This window comes from Bufo bufo, chromosome 1 (genome assembly GCF_905171765.1).
Source record: "Bufo bufo chromosome 1, aBufBuf1.1, whole genome shotgun sequence".
Classification (NCBI taxonomy): Eukaryota; Metazoa; Chordata; class Amphibia; order Anura; family Bufonidae; genus Bufo; species Bufo bufo.
In genome coordinates this window covers 481,945,691-481,963,526 of record NC_053389.1, presented here as the reverse complement: position 1 = coordinate 481,963,526, position 17,836 = coordinate 481,945,691, and the positions used below count along the sequence as shown (strand labels likewise).

The following is a 17,836-nucleotide window of genomic DNA, read 5'->3' as shown; positions in this document are numbered from 1 at the left end:
AAATGTGAAGAAAGTCATATATCATATTTTTAGGCAATGATATTAGAAAAGGCTAGACCATCAGTTCGGGAAGGATTATGTATACATTTTTACCTTCTTCCCACAAATCCAATCTAACTTTGCATAGTAAATAAACATTTCCACACTAGCATAGATATTTTTTCTGCACGCTAAACAAGGCTTTCAGGTATCTATCTACATTTTTTCATAGAGGAGCTCTGCTCCTATTTCTCTTACTTAAAGAGTTGTCTGATTTAAAACATTTATGAAAACTGAGTGGGGTTGTCTCCTATTTAGGAACATCATTAACTAGCCACAGGGGAGACCGACTACAAAGAAAGTCTCTTGATCTGGAGGACCTAGCATGTCTGTGCTCTACAAAAACTGTTAGTCCAGAAACAACCTATTCCTTGTAATCCACCTAGTTGACAATTCACACCAACCAATCCCAGTATTAAAGGAGTTGTCTCACTTCAGCCTTCAATCTAGCAGCCGTGGGCATGCACACTATAGGAAAAAGCGCCTGCCTATGTACGTGCACTCTGGTGATTTTTCCTGTAGTGTGCAAGCACGGCCACAGCTGCAGGATTGCAGGGTGGTCATAACTATGGAAACAAGCAGTGTATAATGCAATGGAAAATGAATCAAGCCAGCAAAGGCGGCAATATGGACACACAGCATGCTAATTGTTGTGTACGCGCGATCGGATTATGAATTTATCGGATTAAAAAACGAGTGTTTCGCTCATTTATCCAGTAATCGGCGGTAGACGACACCACCTCGTTAGCGATTATCTTTTAGATTCTCGGCCCGTGTAAAGGGCCCTTAAGTGCCCTTTATTAACTTTGTCTACATGATAAATGCCACTTGCTGAGGATTGCTACTGGCTGAGTTGCATCTGGATTTAGTTTATTGACTTTGGAGGGATTCGACACTTCTTTAACTCATTTGCTGCACCTGGGTGTCTAATGTGGATAGACTTTGTACTGCTTGGTCTTTAAACCATTAGACAGACAGCACATTGAACTTACTGAGAACGGTGATGGTACTGCTGCTGTACTGAACATTTGCTGGTAAAAAGAAACAATGTGGTTGTGGAGCAGCACAGCCAACAGCCTCCAGATGGAAGGGTGCAAGCCTTAAAGGCCTGACCAAAGCCTTTTATAGTAAAACACGGAAAAAAGAGGCCGAACTCCAAATTATATTCAGAATAAATCTGGTGGTTTAATCACCCAATGAACAGCAACATTTCAGTTCTTCTATGGACTCATTCTCAGGCCATGAGGATCATTGGGTGATTAAACCACTGGATTCATTCTGATAATGATTTGTGAGTATTGTCTCTCTATTTCTTGCTGATAAAAAAGAGATTGTTAAAAGTGGAAAACTTCTTTAATTTGAGTTGGGAATCTCGGTTTTCATTGTGATAACTGATCAAATATATATTGTGGGATAAGCTGTTGAGCAAAACATCTCATACTACAGAATACCATGGGAATATCCCATATACATGACTGTACCACTGAAAGACAGACATGCTGGTCTTTGTCCTCCGTGAAGGTAAATTCTTAGAGACCAGTGACCTGTTTAATCCAAATGTAACCAGATATAGGGATGTAACACTGAAAAAGTTTATACCTTAGAGAGCAGTATCATATATACAGCGGTACATAGTGGATTGAGTCCACTAGCAAGGACTGAAGCCACCAAACTCCAAGTCACTTGGGATAGGAGGTCTTTGTGCCTCTACCTATTTTGCACTTTGTTTGCTAATACTGCAGTCCCTGTGAAGACAGTCCTTGTGAAGGTTCTGGCCAACCTACTATAGGCCCTTCACTGCAGAGGCCTGATAGCATCTACAGGGGCTGTCTCTATGGCACAGTATGTATGTATGCCCTTTGATATAAAGTAAACAATACATGTGATGTCATTCGAGAAAACAATATAACTGTAAGATACTGTAGAATTCTTTGGACAGCATTTAGGATCCATTCACACGTCCGTAGTGCATTGCGGATCCGCAATACACCCGGCCGGCACCCCCATAGAAATGCGTATTCTTGTCCGCCATTGCGGACAAGAATAGGACATGTTCTATTTTCTTCCGGAGCCGCGGACCGGAAAATCGGCGATGCGCTCCGGAAATATGGATGCGGAGAGCACATAGTGTGCTCTCCGCATCCATTACGTCCCCATAGAGAATGAATGGGTCGGCACCCGTTCCGCAATTTCCAGAACGGACCCATTATTACGGACGTGTGAATGGAGCCTTAGATGGTTAACATCCTGTAAATATTGTACAATTACTTACAGCTCTTTAAGGTTCCTGAGGGTTTTGATAGCAGCAGGAAACTCGTCTAGATTGTTGTAGTTCAGATCTCTAAAATTGAAGAGAGAACACCTTGAGACGCACAATCCCAGCAGAGGGCGCATTAATGCAAACAATTCCACACAACTGAAGAAAAAACTGGTGCTTGTAAACTCTTACAAGGCTGAAAATGCTAAACAGCAGGCTGAGCTTCTACCATAAAATTATATTCAGCTGTTAGGCAAACTGAATTACACATTTTGGAAATAAGATTTGTACCTTAAATACAGCTTTAAAAGCATTCACTACTTTGTTGCTGTCTTGAGTTAACATAGTTATGGTCACTTTACACGGGACAATGTACAAGCAGATTGTCAGGAGGGAAGCGTTCCTTCCCGACAATCTGCTGATCGCCAGCGGAGGAGACTGATGCATTTACATGTACCGATCTCCTCCAGCTCCACCGGAGTATAAGGAGGAGCGACCACTAATGCCATTGCTCTTCCCCATATTGACTCGTTGTTTCCCGGCTGCAAGATCATCGCTAAAAATCGTTACTAGTAATGCTGGCTAGCGATGATCATTTCAATTGTCGGACCGTGTAAAGGGCCCATTAGAAGTTACTGACATAAAACCTGCAGCTGCACCACACCAGTGTCCTCATGACAACACTACCCGTTAGGTTATCTAGCATTTTTGCCTCAATCACCATAAAAATCATCTAGCTATCCTGAATAGTGGTAGTGAGGATGAGGACTCTGATGTCAATGCCCTTTTAGTCCTTGTGGCAAGGGTGACGTAAACTACCAGATGACAGGACAGGACATCTTAGCACACGGTCACTGGCATAATGGAGTGACACGCTACAGGCCAGTAACGTAAATAAATCCATAATATCTTCAGATAGGAATAAAGCACATATTTAACATGCAGTAAAGGAACTCTTATGTAATATTTCTGATCTTCTTAAAGAATTCACAGAAATAAAATGTGTGCTATAACAACAGGTCTATAATAACACTGTATGTATGTAAGTGGAAGTAATACAAAATACACTGTAGCAAGGAGTTAATTATACACTCTTGTTGTATGGTACAGTAGGAGTGGGACCCCCCTCTCTGCCTGGTTGTGTTTTTTAGATTTGACGTTTTTGATGTGCACACTTTGAGCTTGTGTGGTGCAGAGAGCACAGATCTCTCTGCAGCTAAATGAAAGGCCTTGCCCTAGAATCTGCAATCTTCTTTTTATCACTATATTATTTACTAGGGAGGAAACTACACTTCATCTCTGGATTTAAGGGCTATGTTATTATAAACATAGTTAAAAAAGAAGGCGTAATCCTTGTAAAAGAAAGCACTACCGCTGAGAATGTGCTGCCAAAAAAACAAAAAATATGTACTTTGTTTAAGCCTTTGTAAGCTGGCTGGTGCCACTTCAGAGCTGAAGACAGCACAATTATTTCAGGAGACACACAGCGAGTTCTACTTCTACCTTATCTAGCTCCTACAACTCGCCAGAGAAGAGAACATCACTGCGAACAGTAACTGGACAAGCTTATTACATGTGAATGGTTAACACATTCATTCATATCAAATAATTTCAGGGACGAGGACAATCAATATAAAAAAGGTAGGTTATTTTTTTCAGGGTAAAATGAAGTTTGTTTAACATGAAATCCATCATGCCCAATCTTGGTTTCCTGTTGGTTTCTTTGACATATGTTAAATTTAGGCTCTGTTCACTTTAGCATCATGGCCCTCAATGAAGGCTCTTAAGAATAATGTGCACAAACTCATAAAGGTGTTTTCCAGTATTAGAAAAAAGGGCCTGTTTTATTGCATTCTGGTCTAAAGCTGTGTCTCAATTGAATAGGGATGAGCTGCAATATTAAGACACAGCCTACAAACATACAGTTGTGTTCAAAATAATAGCAGTGTGTTTAAAAAAAGTGAATAAAGCTCAAAATCCTTCTAATAGATTTTATTTCCATACACACAAATGCATTGGGAACACTACACATTCTATTCCAAATCAAAACATGTTTGTATTCTTCTTTACAAACTCATACATTCACTATATAAACTGAAATTCCTGGTATTCCAGCCCAGGATGATTGAACTACATTCCACAGTTCTTCTCTATTTCTTGGTTTTGCCTCAGAAACTGCATTTTTGATGTCACCCCACAAGTTTTCTATTGGATTAAGATCCAGGGATTGGGATCTTAACTCCATAACGTCAATTTTGTTGGTCTGGAACCAAGATGTTGCACGTTTTTCTGGTGTGTTTGGGGTCGTTGTCTTGTTGGAACACTCATTTCAAGGGCATTTCCTCTTCAGCATAAGGCAGCATGACCTCTTCAAGTATTCTCATGTATTCAAACTGATCTATGATCCCTGGGTATGCGATAAATAGGCCCAACACCGTAGTATGAGAAACATCCCCATATCATGATGCTTGCGCCACCATGCTTCGCTGTCTTCACAGTGTACTGTGGCTTGAATTCAGTGTTTGGGGGTCGTCTGACAAACTGTCTCCGGCCACTAGACCCAAAAAGAACAATCTTTCTTTCATCAGTCCACACAATGTCTCTTTGGGCCAGTCAATGTGCTCTTTGGCAAATTGTAACTTCTTCAACACGTCTTTTTTTCAACAGTGGGACTTTGCGGGGGCTTCTTTCAGATAGCTTGGCTTCACATAGGGGTCTTCTAATTGTAACAGTACTCACAGGTAACATTAGACCTTATTTGATCTTCCTGGAGCTGATTGTTGGCTGAGTCCTTGCCATTTTGGCTATTCTTCTATCCATCTGAATGGTAGATTTTCGCTTTCTTCCACGTCTTTCAGGTTTTGGTTGCCTGTTTAAAGCATTTGCGATCATTTTAGCTGAGCAGCCTATCATTTTCTGAACTTCTCTATATGTTTTCCCCTCTCCAATCAACTTTTTAATCAAGGTATGCTGTTCTTCTGAACAATGTCTCGAATGACCCATTTTCCTCAGAATTTCAGAGAGAAATGCACAAAAATGTACATTTGCTGCCTTCCTTCCTTAAATCAGGGCAATAATTGCCACCTGTTTTTCAAAGAATGAATGACCTCACTCATTGAACTCCACACTGCTATTATTTTGAACATGCACCTTACAAATAGTGATCCAATTACACAGAATCAGCAGCATACATGGCATGACAGTTGGATTTCTTTTACTCTACTACACCTGCTAGTAAATTATTTGCCATGTAGAAATATAATTTCGACAAAAAACAGTGATTGATTAGGTTAGTGATGTCGGACTGCTATTAACACAACTGTATGGGTCACCCATGACAAAAAAAGACCCTTTTATCTTTTTCTGAAAAAAAATAAAAATAAAAACTCTTTAACACAAATTAGTGTGTACAGCCAATTTAAATATAAAGATAATACATGCAAATATGAATAAAAGTATAGAATTGCAGCTATATGGTCGATCTTCTACTGAGTTAGCATGAGTTATAGCTCAGAAATGGCACAGAAGGCATTGTTATTAGATACAGGATTTGTTTTATACAGTCATCATATGAACAATTGCACTAAACACTTGCCAATTAGGCAAGCCAAAAAGCATGTTTGGCTTTTGAGCTATTTTTATTCTTTTTAGAATATCAATGAAAACAGTGAAAGGAATGAAACAAATAAGAGGTCAACTCACAAAGTCTCCAGACTGTGGAGCCCGTCAAAGCATTTCTTTCCCAGGGAGTCGATCCTATTGTTATGGAGATGTCTGCAGGGGAACATTAAAAGCACAGTCAGGATAGCATGCTGCGCACAGTGAACCTATGCAAACGTCTTCAATGGAAGCTTCTAAAGAAGCGTGTTTTCAACCATGCACTTATTGTATACAAGTCAAGCACTGCGAAAGAATTTATTGGAGGGCATGCTCCTGAGGCTTTCACTTTCTTCCTTCAAAAAGATTGGCAGCTGTTGTAGAGTAAAAGAATAAGTTGAAGTGAAGATGTGCTGGATTGCTTTTTCCATGTACCTCCTCATTTTAACATACAAATACATAAAACACAATCAGAATAATAAAACACTATACACTCCATTGGTCTTTCTATGAGACCAACTCGTGAAGAGAGTTGGGCAGTCTCAAGTGGTGCAATTCACAAGTGAATAAACTTTGATGGAAAAGTATGTCAGACACATTACTATGTCGGCTAGTTTTCCTGTAATATAATATTTATCATAAACCCATAAAATTGGGTCTGTTTTTAAAATTCTGCTTACATTATTAGAAACTTATTACACTGGTGTAAAAAAAAAAAACTTCAATAACTTCTTTAGACCTACGGAAGAACTGCTTTAACTCAATGTTAATAAGCAGAGTGTTCTTATGTGTCTCTTGAGGCTCCTGCAACAAAAAAACCCCAATGTAATGTCTGCCTGCGGCACATTTTATTTGGGGAAGTATTTCCGCCAAAGAGAAATGGAAATTCCTTCTGGCATACAATTTCCTGAAAGGTGTATTAAAATGCAGCAGTATAATGTGCAAACCTACAAGTTTCAAACAAGATAGCTCATTGTTGTACATATGGGCCATACGTCACTGTTTAATTTGTTGAAAGATGTATGTTTTTTAAATGCCTGTTTTCCATAGACAGGGAGAAGGGATTTAGAAATATTCATAAGAATCCTAGCCACTGTACGTTTAATGCAAGACGCATAATGACCCAGTTAAAGGGATTTTCTCGGAGATGAATATTGAATACCTTATGCTTAGAATAGGTCATCAATATTTGATTGGTGAGGGTCCAGCATCCAAGACCCCCATTGATCAGCTGTTGGAAGGGGCCGTGGTGCTTTTCTTGGGTTGTGACGTCAGATGCATTGGTGACATGGTTTTTATGCAGCTCAGTCTCAAACAAGTGAATGGGACTGAGCTGCAATACCAAGCACAGCTGCTATACAATGCTAGGTGCTGTGCTTAGTATATTACTGTATGAACAGGAGGCACACCTTGTCACAGTTAAATTAAACAGCTGATTGAGGGGAGGGGTGGACTGAACATAGACCCTACAGTGACATTTCCTGGTGGGACGATGCCCACGGAGCCATCTGAAGCCAGGTATATAATGATCTCATGCTCTGAGCATTAATTATCGCTAGGAGCATCCGGTACTTATGTACATGGATGGGGACTGCTGGTGCCCTTTTGAATTCAACTGTATTTCTATCCTCAGGACAGTGATATGGTGAAGTACTGCAGAGGGGGTGAGGTGACCTGTTATTTACTTTGACGCAACAGTCAATATGATTACCTAAATCCTGTAGCTCCAACATTCAGATTCATTCAGACTAAAAATAAATCGTAGACCTCTAAATCCTCCTAGGAATCCCCCTAAAGTTTACTCTGCTAGTGATCTCATCATAGTGATAATATGTGCCCCACAATCAAATAGACATATAGATAAACTCACAAGACCACAAGACTGGAGAGGTTCCTAAATGCATGATCTGGTATGTGGTGAATCTTGTTTAATGCCAGTGTCATGGCCTGAAGAGCTGATAAACTTTCCAGTGCCCTAACTGGAATTTCATTCAGAGAATTATCATCCAACCATAAGTGTCGAAGTGAATTCAGACCATTAAAGCAGTATGGTGGCACATAGCTGATATGGTTGGCATCCAATCGCCTAGAAGGAGAGAAGAGCAGACATTTTGGTATCTCAGATTTGCTATCATTTAGGGTACTGATTCATTTGACATTAGTAATAACCTTAGGCTGTAGTCACAGTAGAGCTACTGATCCAATGCAAGCCATGATATTGGTAGTGAATTATGACTAATTGCACAAATGCAGAAAAGCACACGTATAATGAATTGGTCAATGTGTTTGATGGATATTGTCACCAACTTTTACTCGGTGTGTCTGTCTGTCCTCACAGAACAAAAACGGAATGTCTTACAGGCAGTTAATAAAACTACACAGATCAAAACCAAACACCTTGTCAATGTTACAACTCAGGTTATTCCACAAATACCAAAGCACAGCTTAACAAAGACGTCTTTCTCATAAGGTGCTTTCCTCTTATGGATGACACCAATGAGCCGTTAATACTTTAAGACCGTTCGTTGTAAGCACCCCTGTGTTTTGGCACTATTTTTATGGGAAGGGAACCTGTCAGCAGTTTCATGCTGCTTGAACCACGGCACCATTATATACCAACAGGCTCCTTCATGAGAGACAGCTACGTTTTACTCTGAAACTCTGTGGCTTTTCAGAGAAAGATCCAGGGTTAGAGAGAAGTGTTTTCTCTAAGGCCACCTGCAGACGTTGCGGAATACAGATGTGGAAAAACCGCAGCGTAGTACAGCACCAGCAAAGTGTATGAGAGTACGCTAATCTCATGGACACTTTGCAGATTTTTTTCAGTGCGGAAATTGACCTGCATTGCAGTTTTCAAATATAATAGCAATTCGATTATGTTTGCGGTTTTAGCTGCGGATTTCCCCCTTTGCAATAGAAGGATGAGATCTGAAGCAAAACAGTATAAAATCCACACCAAAAAAAAAACCTGTTTGACATTAGTGCAGATATGCTGCAGAAATGCAGATAAATCTGCACGGAAACTCGTGGGGATCTTATGTGCGTTCACCCGTACCCATGTGCAGGTAGCCTAAAAGCCACAATTTTCAGAGTAAAACAGCTGTCTCCAATGAAGGAGCCTGACAGTAATGCATGCTGCCAGTGGTTAGGCAGCATGAAACTGCTGAAAAGTTCCCTTTAAGAGAGGTACCACTCTTTCACAACACAGAAGTCAGAAAGCGTCAATGTCAGACATATTTCGGACCTACTATTCAATTTTACATGCAGCAATTTGTTTTCTCCATATATGTCTTTCTTTCACAAAGCACAGCACTAGTGACCTCTGACCTGAACTCTGGACCTTTCAAATAAAAGTAGCTAATTAGTCAATAATTGTCCCCCTGAGCAGGCTGTATTAGAGATGGATGCTGTATATGAGAAACACATTGTGGGGTCATTCATAAATATGTTCTTGTTTTTGGTCATCTCCTTTCTGTAGATTTACTTTATAGCATTTTTTCTGATACTTTTTTTAGTGGGACTGTGTAACTTTGAGGGTATGTCCATATGTTCAGGTTTCTTGATGCAGTTTTTGAAGCCAAAACCAGGAGTGAATGCAAAAAAGAGAAGCAGTATACAGTGCATACGGAAAGTCTTCACAGACTCTTTCACTTTTTTCACATTTTGTTATGTTGTGGCCTTCTGCTAAAATAAAAAAAAGTTCAAAATTGTTTCCCATACTCAATGATGACAAAGTGAAAACAGAATGTTAAAAATCTTTATTTATTGAAAAGGAAAAACTAAAATATGAAATTGATATGAGTATTCAGACTCTTAACCTGGTACTTAGTCGAAGCAATTTTGGCAGAGATTATCGCCTCGTCGTCTTGGTATGATGCCACAAGGTTTGCACACCTGCACCTGGTAATACTATACCATTCCTCTCTGCAGATCCTCTCAAGGTTTGTAAGGTTGGATTGGTACTGTCGGCAAACAGCCATTTTTAGGTCTCTCCAGAGATGTTCGATTGGGTTCAAGTCAGGGCTTTGGCTGCACCACTCAAGGAAATTCACAGGTAAACCTTCGGCCCAGTCTGAGGTCCAGAGCACATTGGATCAGTTTTCCATTAACCCCTTCAGGACGCAGCCATTTTTCACCTTAAAGGGACACTGACAAAAAGCATATTTAGGTATATATATGACCGTACAGGTCTTATAAAGTGTATTAGAATCATGTAAGTATCCCCCCTGCGATCCCGGCCAGTGAGGGTGCTGAAAATAGCTGGGGACACTAGTAGCCGCCCAGCGAAGTGAATATTGATGAGCTAGGCGGCGCTTCAAACGGCAGTTGTGGCGAGGCTGGCTGGGCGCAAGCTGAGGTGAAAAACCACCCCTTGGGCAGATTGAACCCGATTCCAGCAGGTTATAAAACTTCACATTACTGTAGTTATAAGGTGGACAGGGGGGATACTTACATGATTCTAATACACTTTATAAGACCTGTACGGTCATATATATACCTAAATATGCTTTTTGGCCCTGTCAGTGTCCCTTTAAGGACCATTTTTTGCAAATCTGACATGTGTCACTTTATGTGGTAATAACTTTAAAACGCTTTTACTTATCCAAGCCATTTTGAGATTGTTTTCTTGTCACATATTATACTTCATGACAGTGGTAAATTTGAGTAAAAAATTGTCATTTTTATTTATAAAAAAATAAAAAATGTACCCAAAATTTTGAAAATTGGGGCCTGATGTTCCAAGTAGTGCTAACAGTTCTTCCGGAGCGCAGAACTGTTAGCGAACATCAGGACTAGACTAAACTACTGAATGATCGTCCACCAATTCAGGTAGAGACTTTGCTACTATATATTAGGGGATTGTTAATAAGTGTCCTGTATAGATGTATGATTTCTCAACCCTCTCTGTGCCAGCGGCGGTATTCTACGAGCATGTGTAGCGTTTAGATATCCCCAATTAGTGAGATCAGGCTGGACACTCAGCCACAATATCAGGCAGCAGCAATTCTGGTGGAAACATCAGCTGCAGAGAGAACAGTACAGCAGCGCAAGTGTCACTCACCTCGTAATTAAAAATTACTAGCAGACCCCAATTTTTTACTTTCAAAAGTGGTTAAAGGGAGTCTGTCACCTCCATATGGCCATATACAGCGCTTACATGGCTCTGTAGCACACCTATACAGGATTGTAACGGTACCTTTGTTCTTTTCCTTAGACTTGCACCAGCAGGAAAAATGAAGTTTAATTCATATGCAAATGAGCACTCACAAGTGCCCAGGGGCGGCGTTCAGTGTGTAGGTGCCCAGGCTGCTCTGCCTTCTTTTCACTTTACTCCTCCCCAGTCTCTGCCTTTGCCCGCCCATCCAAGTCTCTTGCCTCATCGATAGGGCAAAGGAAGAGGCTGGGGAAGAGTAAAGTGAAAAGAAGGCAGAGCAGCCTGGGCACCTACACACTGAATGCCGCCCCTGGGCACTTGCGAGTGCTCATTTGCATATGAATTAAACTTAGTTTTTCCTGCTGGTGCAAGTCTAAAGAAAAGAACAAAGGTACCGTTACAATCCTGTATAGGTGTGCTACAGAGCCATGTAAGCACTGTATATGGCCATATGGAGGTGACAGACTCCCTTTAAAGGAGAAAATGCACCCCAGTATGTGTTCTCCATTTTCTCCCCATTAAGGAAGCACCCCATATGTGCTTGTAGCCTGCGGTATGGGCGCACAGCAGGGCTCAGAATGGGAGGAACACTGTGTGGCTTTTGGAAGGCAGATTTTGCAGGAATAATTTTCAGGCACCATGTCGCATTTGAAGACACCACACTCTAGTAGTGAGTGGTGTCTTTCCTAATCCCTCTAACCGAGCAAACTCAAGACCTTTTTTGGGGACGCCTTTTTTTTTTTTTTTTTTTAGGGGGAAGTACTCAAGGGATATGCTGCCCATGTATTATTCTTGAGACCCCAGAAGCACTGCTGACTGAAATACTGCCCTCTCCTTCCTGAACGCCAAAAATCTATTTTTTTATTATTTTTTTCCTGAAATTCCAAGAAGGTCCCCCCATGACCTACTGTTCTATGGATGGCAAAGGCATGATATAGTGACACTTGGGTTAGGTGTATAGCTAATTTTTTGTACCACACCTTAGATTTTCTTAAGGCACTGTAGGGCTGTAGTACCTGGTCTGAAAGATCCACTCCGCCCATGAAATGGTTGTAATCCTGGAAACACACAGGCTTGGTGTTCTGCTCTGTGGTTCCTCGGACTGGGACTGGGGTGGACTGATTTGCACGGATGGTAGTTAACACAAGAACATCCCGTTTGTCCTTTGTATTTTGCTTCAAGTCACGGTAACCATGCCACCTTCCCTGCCCCTTCGCTGTGACTGACAGTGCTTATGCACGACAGTTTGGCTGGCTTTGCCGAACTGCCGGATGTCAGTCACAGCAAAGGGGCAGGGAAGGGGGCGTGGTTACCGTGACTTGAAGCAAGGAGGCCCCTGCCTCCGTGACTTCAAGCCTGACTAGAGAAGTGCGCCGGCAGAGGATTAAAGAACGTTTTTACAGCTTTTGCTTCATCTGCCTGCAGGAAGAAAATGATCGTTATAAACATGCTGCTGGCTACTCTAAGATACTGCTGCCGGCTTGGGATGTTTGTTGGAGGTGACAGGTTACCTTTAAAGAGTCTGTCATAACTGGGGTCGCTTGGGGGGTGGGCATTCTTTATTATCGCTGAAGTGTAGAAATCTTTGAATAGCTTCGAAACGGGTCCGGGGCATGGCAAGACAGTGAAGAGGGGTGTGATAAAGAATATCTTTGTTCCAATACGAACGTTTTTTTTTTTTTTTTTATAATGCCCGTGCTTACTTGGGAGTATGTTACAGGTGTCTTGATGGACGGACAGGCTGGTGTGACAGGTGTCTTGATGGATGGACAGACTGGAGTGACAGATGTCTTAAAGGACAGACAGGCTGGAGTGACAGGTGTCTTGACGGACATGCTGGAGAGACAGGTGTCTTGACGGACGGACAGACTCAAGTGACAGGTGTCTTGCCGAACAGGCTGGAGTGACAGGTGTCTTGACGGATGGACAGGCGTGAGTGACAGGTGTCTTGTTGGACAGACAGGATGGAGTGACAGGTGTCTTGACGGACGGACAGGTTGGAGTGACAGGTGCCTTGACGGACGGACAGGCTGGAGTGACAGGTGTATTGATGGACGGACAGGCTGGAGTGACAGGTGTCTTGACGGACGGACAGACTCAAGTGACAGGAGTCTTGATGGATCGGCTGGAGTGACAGGTGTCTTGACGGACAGGCTGGAGTGACAGGTGTCTTGATGGATGGACAGGCTGGAGTGACAGGTGTCTTGACGGATGGAAAGGCTGGAGTGACAGGTGTCTTGACGGATGGACAGACTGGAGTGACAGGTGTCTTGATGGACGGACAGGATGGAGTGACAGGTGTCTTGAAGGACAGACAGGCTAGAGTGACAGGTATCTTGACGGACATGCTGGAGTGACAGGTGTCTTGACGGACAGACAGGCTGGAGTGACAGGTGTCTTGAAGGACAGACAGGCTAGAGTGACAGGTGTCTTGACGGACATGCTGGAGTGACAGGTGTCTTGACGGACAGACTCAAGTGACAGGTGTCTTGACGAACAGGCTGGAGTGACAGGTGTCTTGACGGACGGACAGGCTGGAGTGACAGGTGTCTTGACAAACAGGCTGGAGTGACAGGGGTCTTGACGGACTGACAGGCTGGAGTGACAGGTGTCTTGACGAACAGGCTGGAGTGACAGGGGTCTTGATGGACCGACAGGCTGGAGTGACAGGTGTCTTGAAGGACGGACAGACTCGAGTGACAGGTGTCTTGATGGATAGGCTGGAGTGACAGGTGTCTTAATGGACGGACAGGATGGAGTGACAGGTGTCTTGATGGATGGACAGGCTGGAGTGACAGGTGTCTTGACGGACGGACAGACTCGAGTGACAGGTGTCTTGATGGATAGGCTGGAGTGACAGGTGTCTTGATGGACGGACAGGATGGAGTGACGGGTGTCTTGACAGACAGACAGGTTGGAGTGACAGGTGTCTTGACAGACGGACAGGTTGGAGTGACAGGTGTCTTGACAGACGGACAGGTTGGAGTGACAGGTGTCTTGACGGACGGACAGGCTGAAATGACAGGTGTCTTGACAGACGGACAGACTTGAGTGACAGTTGTCTTGACGGACGGACAGACTTGAGTGACAGGTGTCTTGACGGACAGCCTGGAGTGACAGGTGTCTTGATGGACGGACATGCTGGAGTGACAAGTGTCTTGACGGGCAGGCTGGAGTGACAGGTGTCTTGACGGACGGACAGGCTGAAATGACAGGTGTCTTGACAGACGGACAGACTTGAGTGACAGTTGTCTTGACGGACGGACAGACTTGAGTGACAGGTGTCTTGACGGACAGCCTGGAGTGACAGGTGTCTTGACGGACGGACATGCTGGAGTGACAAGTGTCTTGACGGGCAGGCTGGAGTGACAGGTGTCTTGATGGACGGACAGGCTGGAGTGACAGGTGTCTGGATGAGGTGATGATGACAGGACTGGACAGGACTTAGCTGTCACTGACTGGGGCAAATGAGGCACAGAAGAGTGGCAAATCGGCACTGCAGGGGTTAATTATGTGTGAGGCAGGGGATGAGGCACAGAACTGATGATGACAGATGATGGCTGATGAGGCACAGAACTGATCTGTGTCACTGATTGGGACACATAAGAGTGGCGTTTGTGGTGAGTGGATTCTGACAAAGCTCCTTCTCTGATTGCTTCCCTGACAGGAATTGGGACGATCAGAGAAAGAGAGAACACACAGTACACAAAGTCTCTGTACTTTGTGTCATTCAGCTTTCCTTTAACACTGACTAGTCTCCCAGTCCCAGCTGCTGAAAAACACCCCCACAACCACGCTTCACAGTAGGAATGGTGTTGGGCAATGGCCAGTTTCCTCAAAACATGACACTTAGAATTGATGCCAAAAAGTTATTGGTTTCATCAGATCAATGAATCTTGTTTCTCACAGTCTGACAGTCCGTTAGGTGCTTTTTTGCAAACTTTCATTTGTCCTTTAGGCTACTTTCACATTTGCGTTCGGGGCTCCGCTTGTGAGCTCCGTTTGAAGGCTCTCACAAGCGGCCCCGAACGGATCCGTCCAGCCCTAATGCATTCTGAGTGGATGCGGATCCGCTCAGAATGCATCAGTCTTGCAGCGTTCGGGTGTCCGCCTGGCCGTGCGGAGGCAAACGGATCCGTCCAGACTTACAATGTAAGTCAATGGGGAAGAAACCGTTTGAAGTTGACACAATATGGTTCAATCTTCAAACGGATCCGTCCCCCATTGATTTTCAATGTAAAGTCTGGACGGATCCGTCTGAACAACTTTCACACTTAGAATTTTTCCGAAACTATAATGCAGACGGATCCGTTCTGAACGGATCCAAACGTCTGCATTATAGGAGAGGATCCGTCTGTGCAGACACCAGACGGACCCGCTCTGAACACTAGTGTGAAAGTAGCCTTACTGAGGTGAGGCTTCTTTCTGGCCACTCTGCCATAAAGCCCAGATTGATCGAATGCTGCAGTTTTTCCTTTTTAATAAATTTGCAAACATTTCTAAAATTCTGTTTTAATTTAAGGGAGACTGTGTGCACATGGTTGGGGGAAAACTAGAATTTTTTTGCAACATAACAAAATGCGAAAAAAGTGAAAGGGTCTGAAGAGTTTCCGAATGCACTGTACGTCTGCTTTTATGATTCAAAACTGCATCAAGAAAGAGTTAAATGTGGCCATAAACTCAATGTCCTCTAGGATAGAAATGTGTCACAGCAGGTACATCAACTTTCAGTTGATGTATGGGGAAAAAGTAAAAATCAATGCACATAGCGGAATGTGTGCCTAAGGATGTAAGTTTGGTTTGACACAATGATTTCTTAAGTTTTAGTATTTTTTTATTTATTATTATTTTAATTATATTTTAATTAATGATGCTAATCTGCCTCATTCTGCCCGTGTGCATTCCAGATAATTAGAAAACGACTGTACATTATGATCTGGAGATTGTGCTCTGTCGAGCTGCCAGAATATAGTTTTTGCATGTATGCATACACAGTGTTTATACATGAAGTAAAGATTTATTCCCAAAGAGACCTGTTCTAAACTGCACTCAGGTTTCGCCTCAACTACATGGTACCAGGGATGACTATTGATAAATAGTCTCTTGATCTCCCATTTGAAGGTCCTGATGTCCTCTCCTACTTTTCATTAGTCAGATAAGGGTGGAGTCAAGCTCTGATACTGGGATAGCCATTAGGCTGCCTCAAGAATTGTCAAGGCTGGGGGGTTACCTGAGCCCTTAGATACTACTCAGAAGTAAGTTAGGCAGATGAGACTTGCCACAGTTTTATAAACTGGTTGTTTTTTTTCCATTTGTTTTTTCTTCCTTTTAAGTTCTGCTGTCAGGCTGTGATGCTCCTTCTGTCCTGTCTCCCTGGTAGTCTGTATATCGGCTCTATTAGTCTTGCCTGCGTAACCTACTTTTGAGTAGTATCTAAGGGCTCAGGTTACCCCTAGCCGCAACAATTCTTGCGGCGCCCCCCAAAAGGCCATCGCAGAATTAGTCCCGATGGAAGGCCCCTGTAGCCTATGCCTATATTCGTTAATAAAACTGTAAGCTCCCTCCTTTTCACTGAGCCTTTCCTTAGCATCGTGTTCCCTCCCGGGGAGACAGGGTGGTGGATGATCTCTCAGCACTTTTAGTACGGTATCCCCAGTTATTCATGACTCGTGTGTTGGTTGCGCATACTGTGTGGATCCTCAGGACCTGGAACACACTCTATACTTGTTACCACATTAAATGGTTTGTCCGCTTTATTTACGGTATATTGATGACCTATCCTCAGGATAGTATAAAATAAAAATTGAAGAGCAGCACCCACGGACCTCACCGACCACACCGGAATGCACCAGCCCAACTACCGTCGCAGATCCTCAGCGGCCCACAGTTCAGCAATCAAAACACGGTCACGGCAGCATCTCCGGTTCCATCTTTATTACTTGTACTGAAAAGAATGTGTACACACCAGCAGGAACGTTTCGGCTACATAGTAGCCTTTCTCGTTGCTGCTGGTGTGTACACATTCTTTTCAGTACAAGTAATAAAGATGGAACCGGAGATGCTGCCATGACCGTGTTTTGATTGCTATCTTCAGGATAGGTCTTCAATATCAGATCGGCATGGGTCCGACTCACGGCAACCCCACCTGTTTGAAAACAAGGCTGCTTTCTCTTCATTGTTTACCTGCTTGCTGTTGCAACTGCAGAGGCTGAATAGAAAGGAGCCATTCCATTGAAGTGAATGGGATGGCTTAGGTGTAATTACACCTGCTCACCGCTGCGGTTGCGACAGCAAGCAGGTAAACAATAAAGAGAAGGCAGCACTCATATGAGCGCGGCCTTCTCTTGAAACAGCTGACCGGCAGGGGTGCCGGTTGTTGGACCCCCACAGATCTATATTGATGACCTATCCAGAGGATATGTCATCTACACTGCTCAAAAAAATAAAGGGAACACAAAAATAACACATCCTAGATCTGAGTTAATTAAATATTCTTCTGAAATACTTTGTTCTTTACATAGTTGAATGTGCTGACAACAAAATCACACAAAAATTTAAAAATGGAAATCAAATTTTTCAACCCATGGAGGTCTGGATTTGGAGTCACACTCTAAATTAAAGTGGAAAAACACACTACAGGCTGATCCAACTTTGATGTAATGTCCTTAAAACAAGTCAAAATGAGGCTCAGTAGTGTGTGTGGCCTCCACGTGCCTGTATGACCTCCCTACAATGCCTGTGCATGCTCCTGATGAGGTGGCGGACAGTCTCCTGAGGGATCTCCTCCC

General features: G+C 43.0%; 1 protein-coding gene across 1 annotated transcript in view; it reads right to left on the bottom strand.

Annotated features, from left to right (window-relative positions):
• The window catches only part of LGR5 (leucine rich repeat containing G protein-coupled receptor 5), a 189,974-nt gene that overhangs the window by 35,187 nt on the left and 136,951 nt on the right, over positions 1 to 17,836 (bottom strand). The window contains 3 exon segments of the mRNA XM_040409920.1: positions 2,312 to 2,380; positions 5,999 to 6,070; positions 7,764 to 7,979. Of these exon segments, the coding sequence (XP_040265854.1) occupies positions 2,312 to 2,380; positions 5,999 to 6,070; positions 7,764 to 7,979 (357 nt within the window).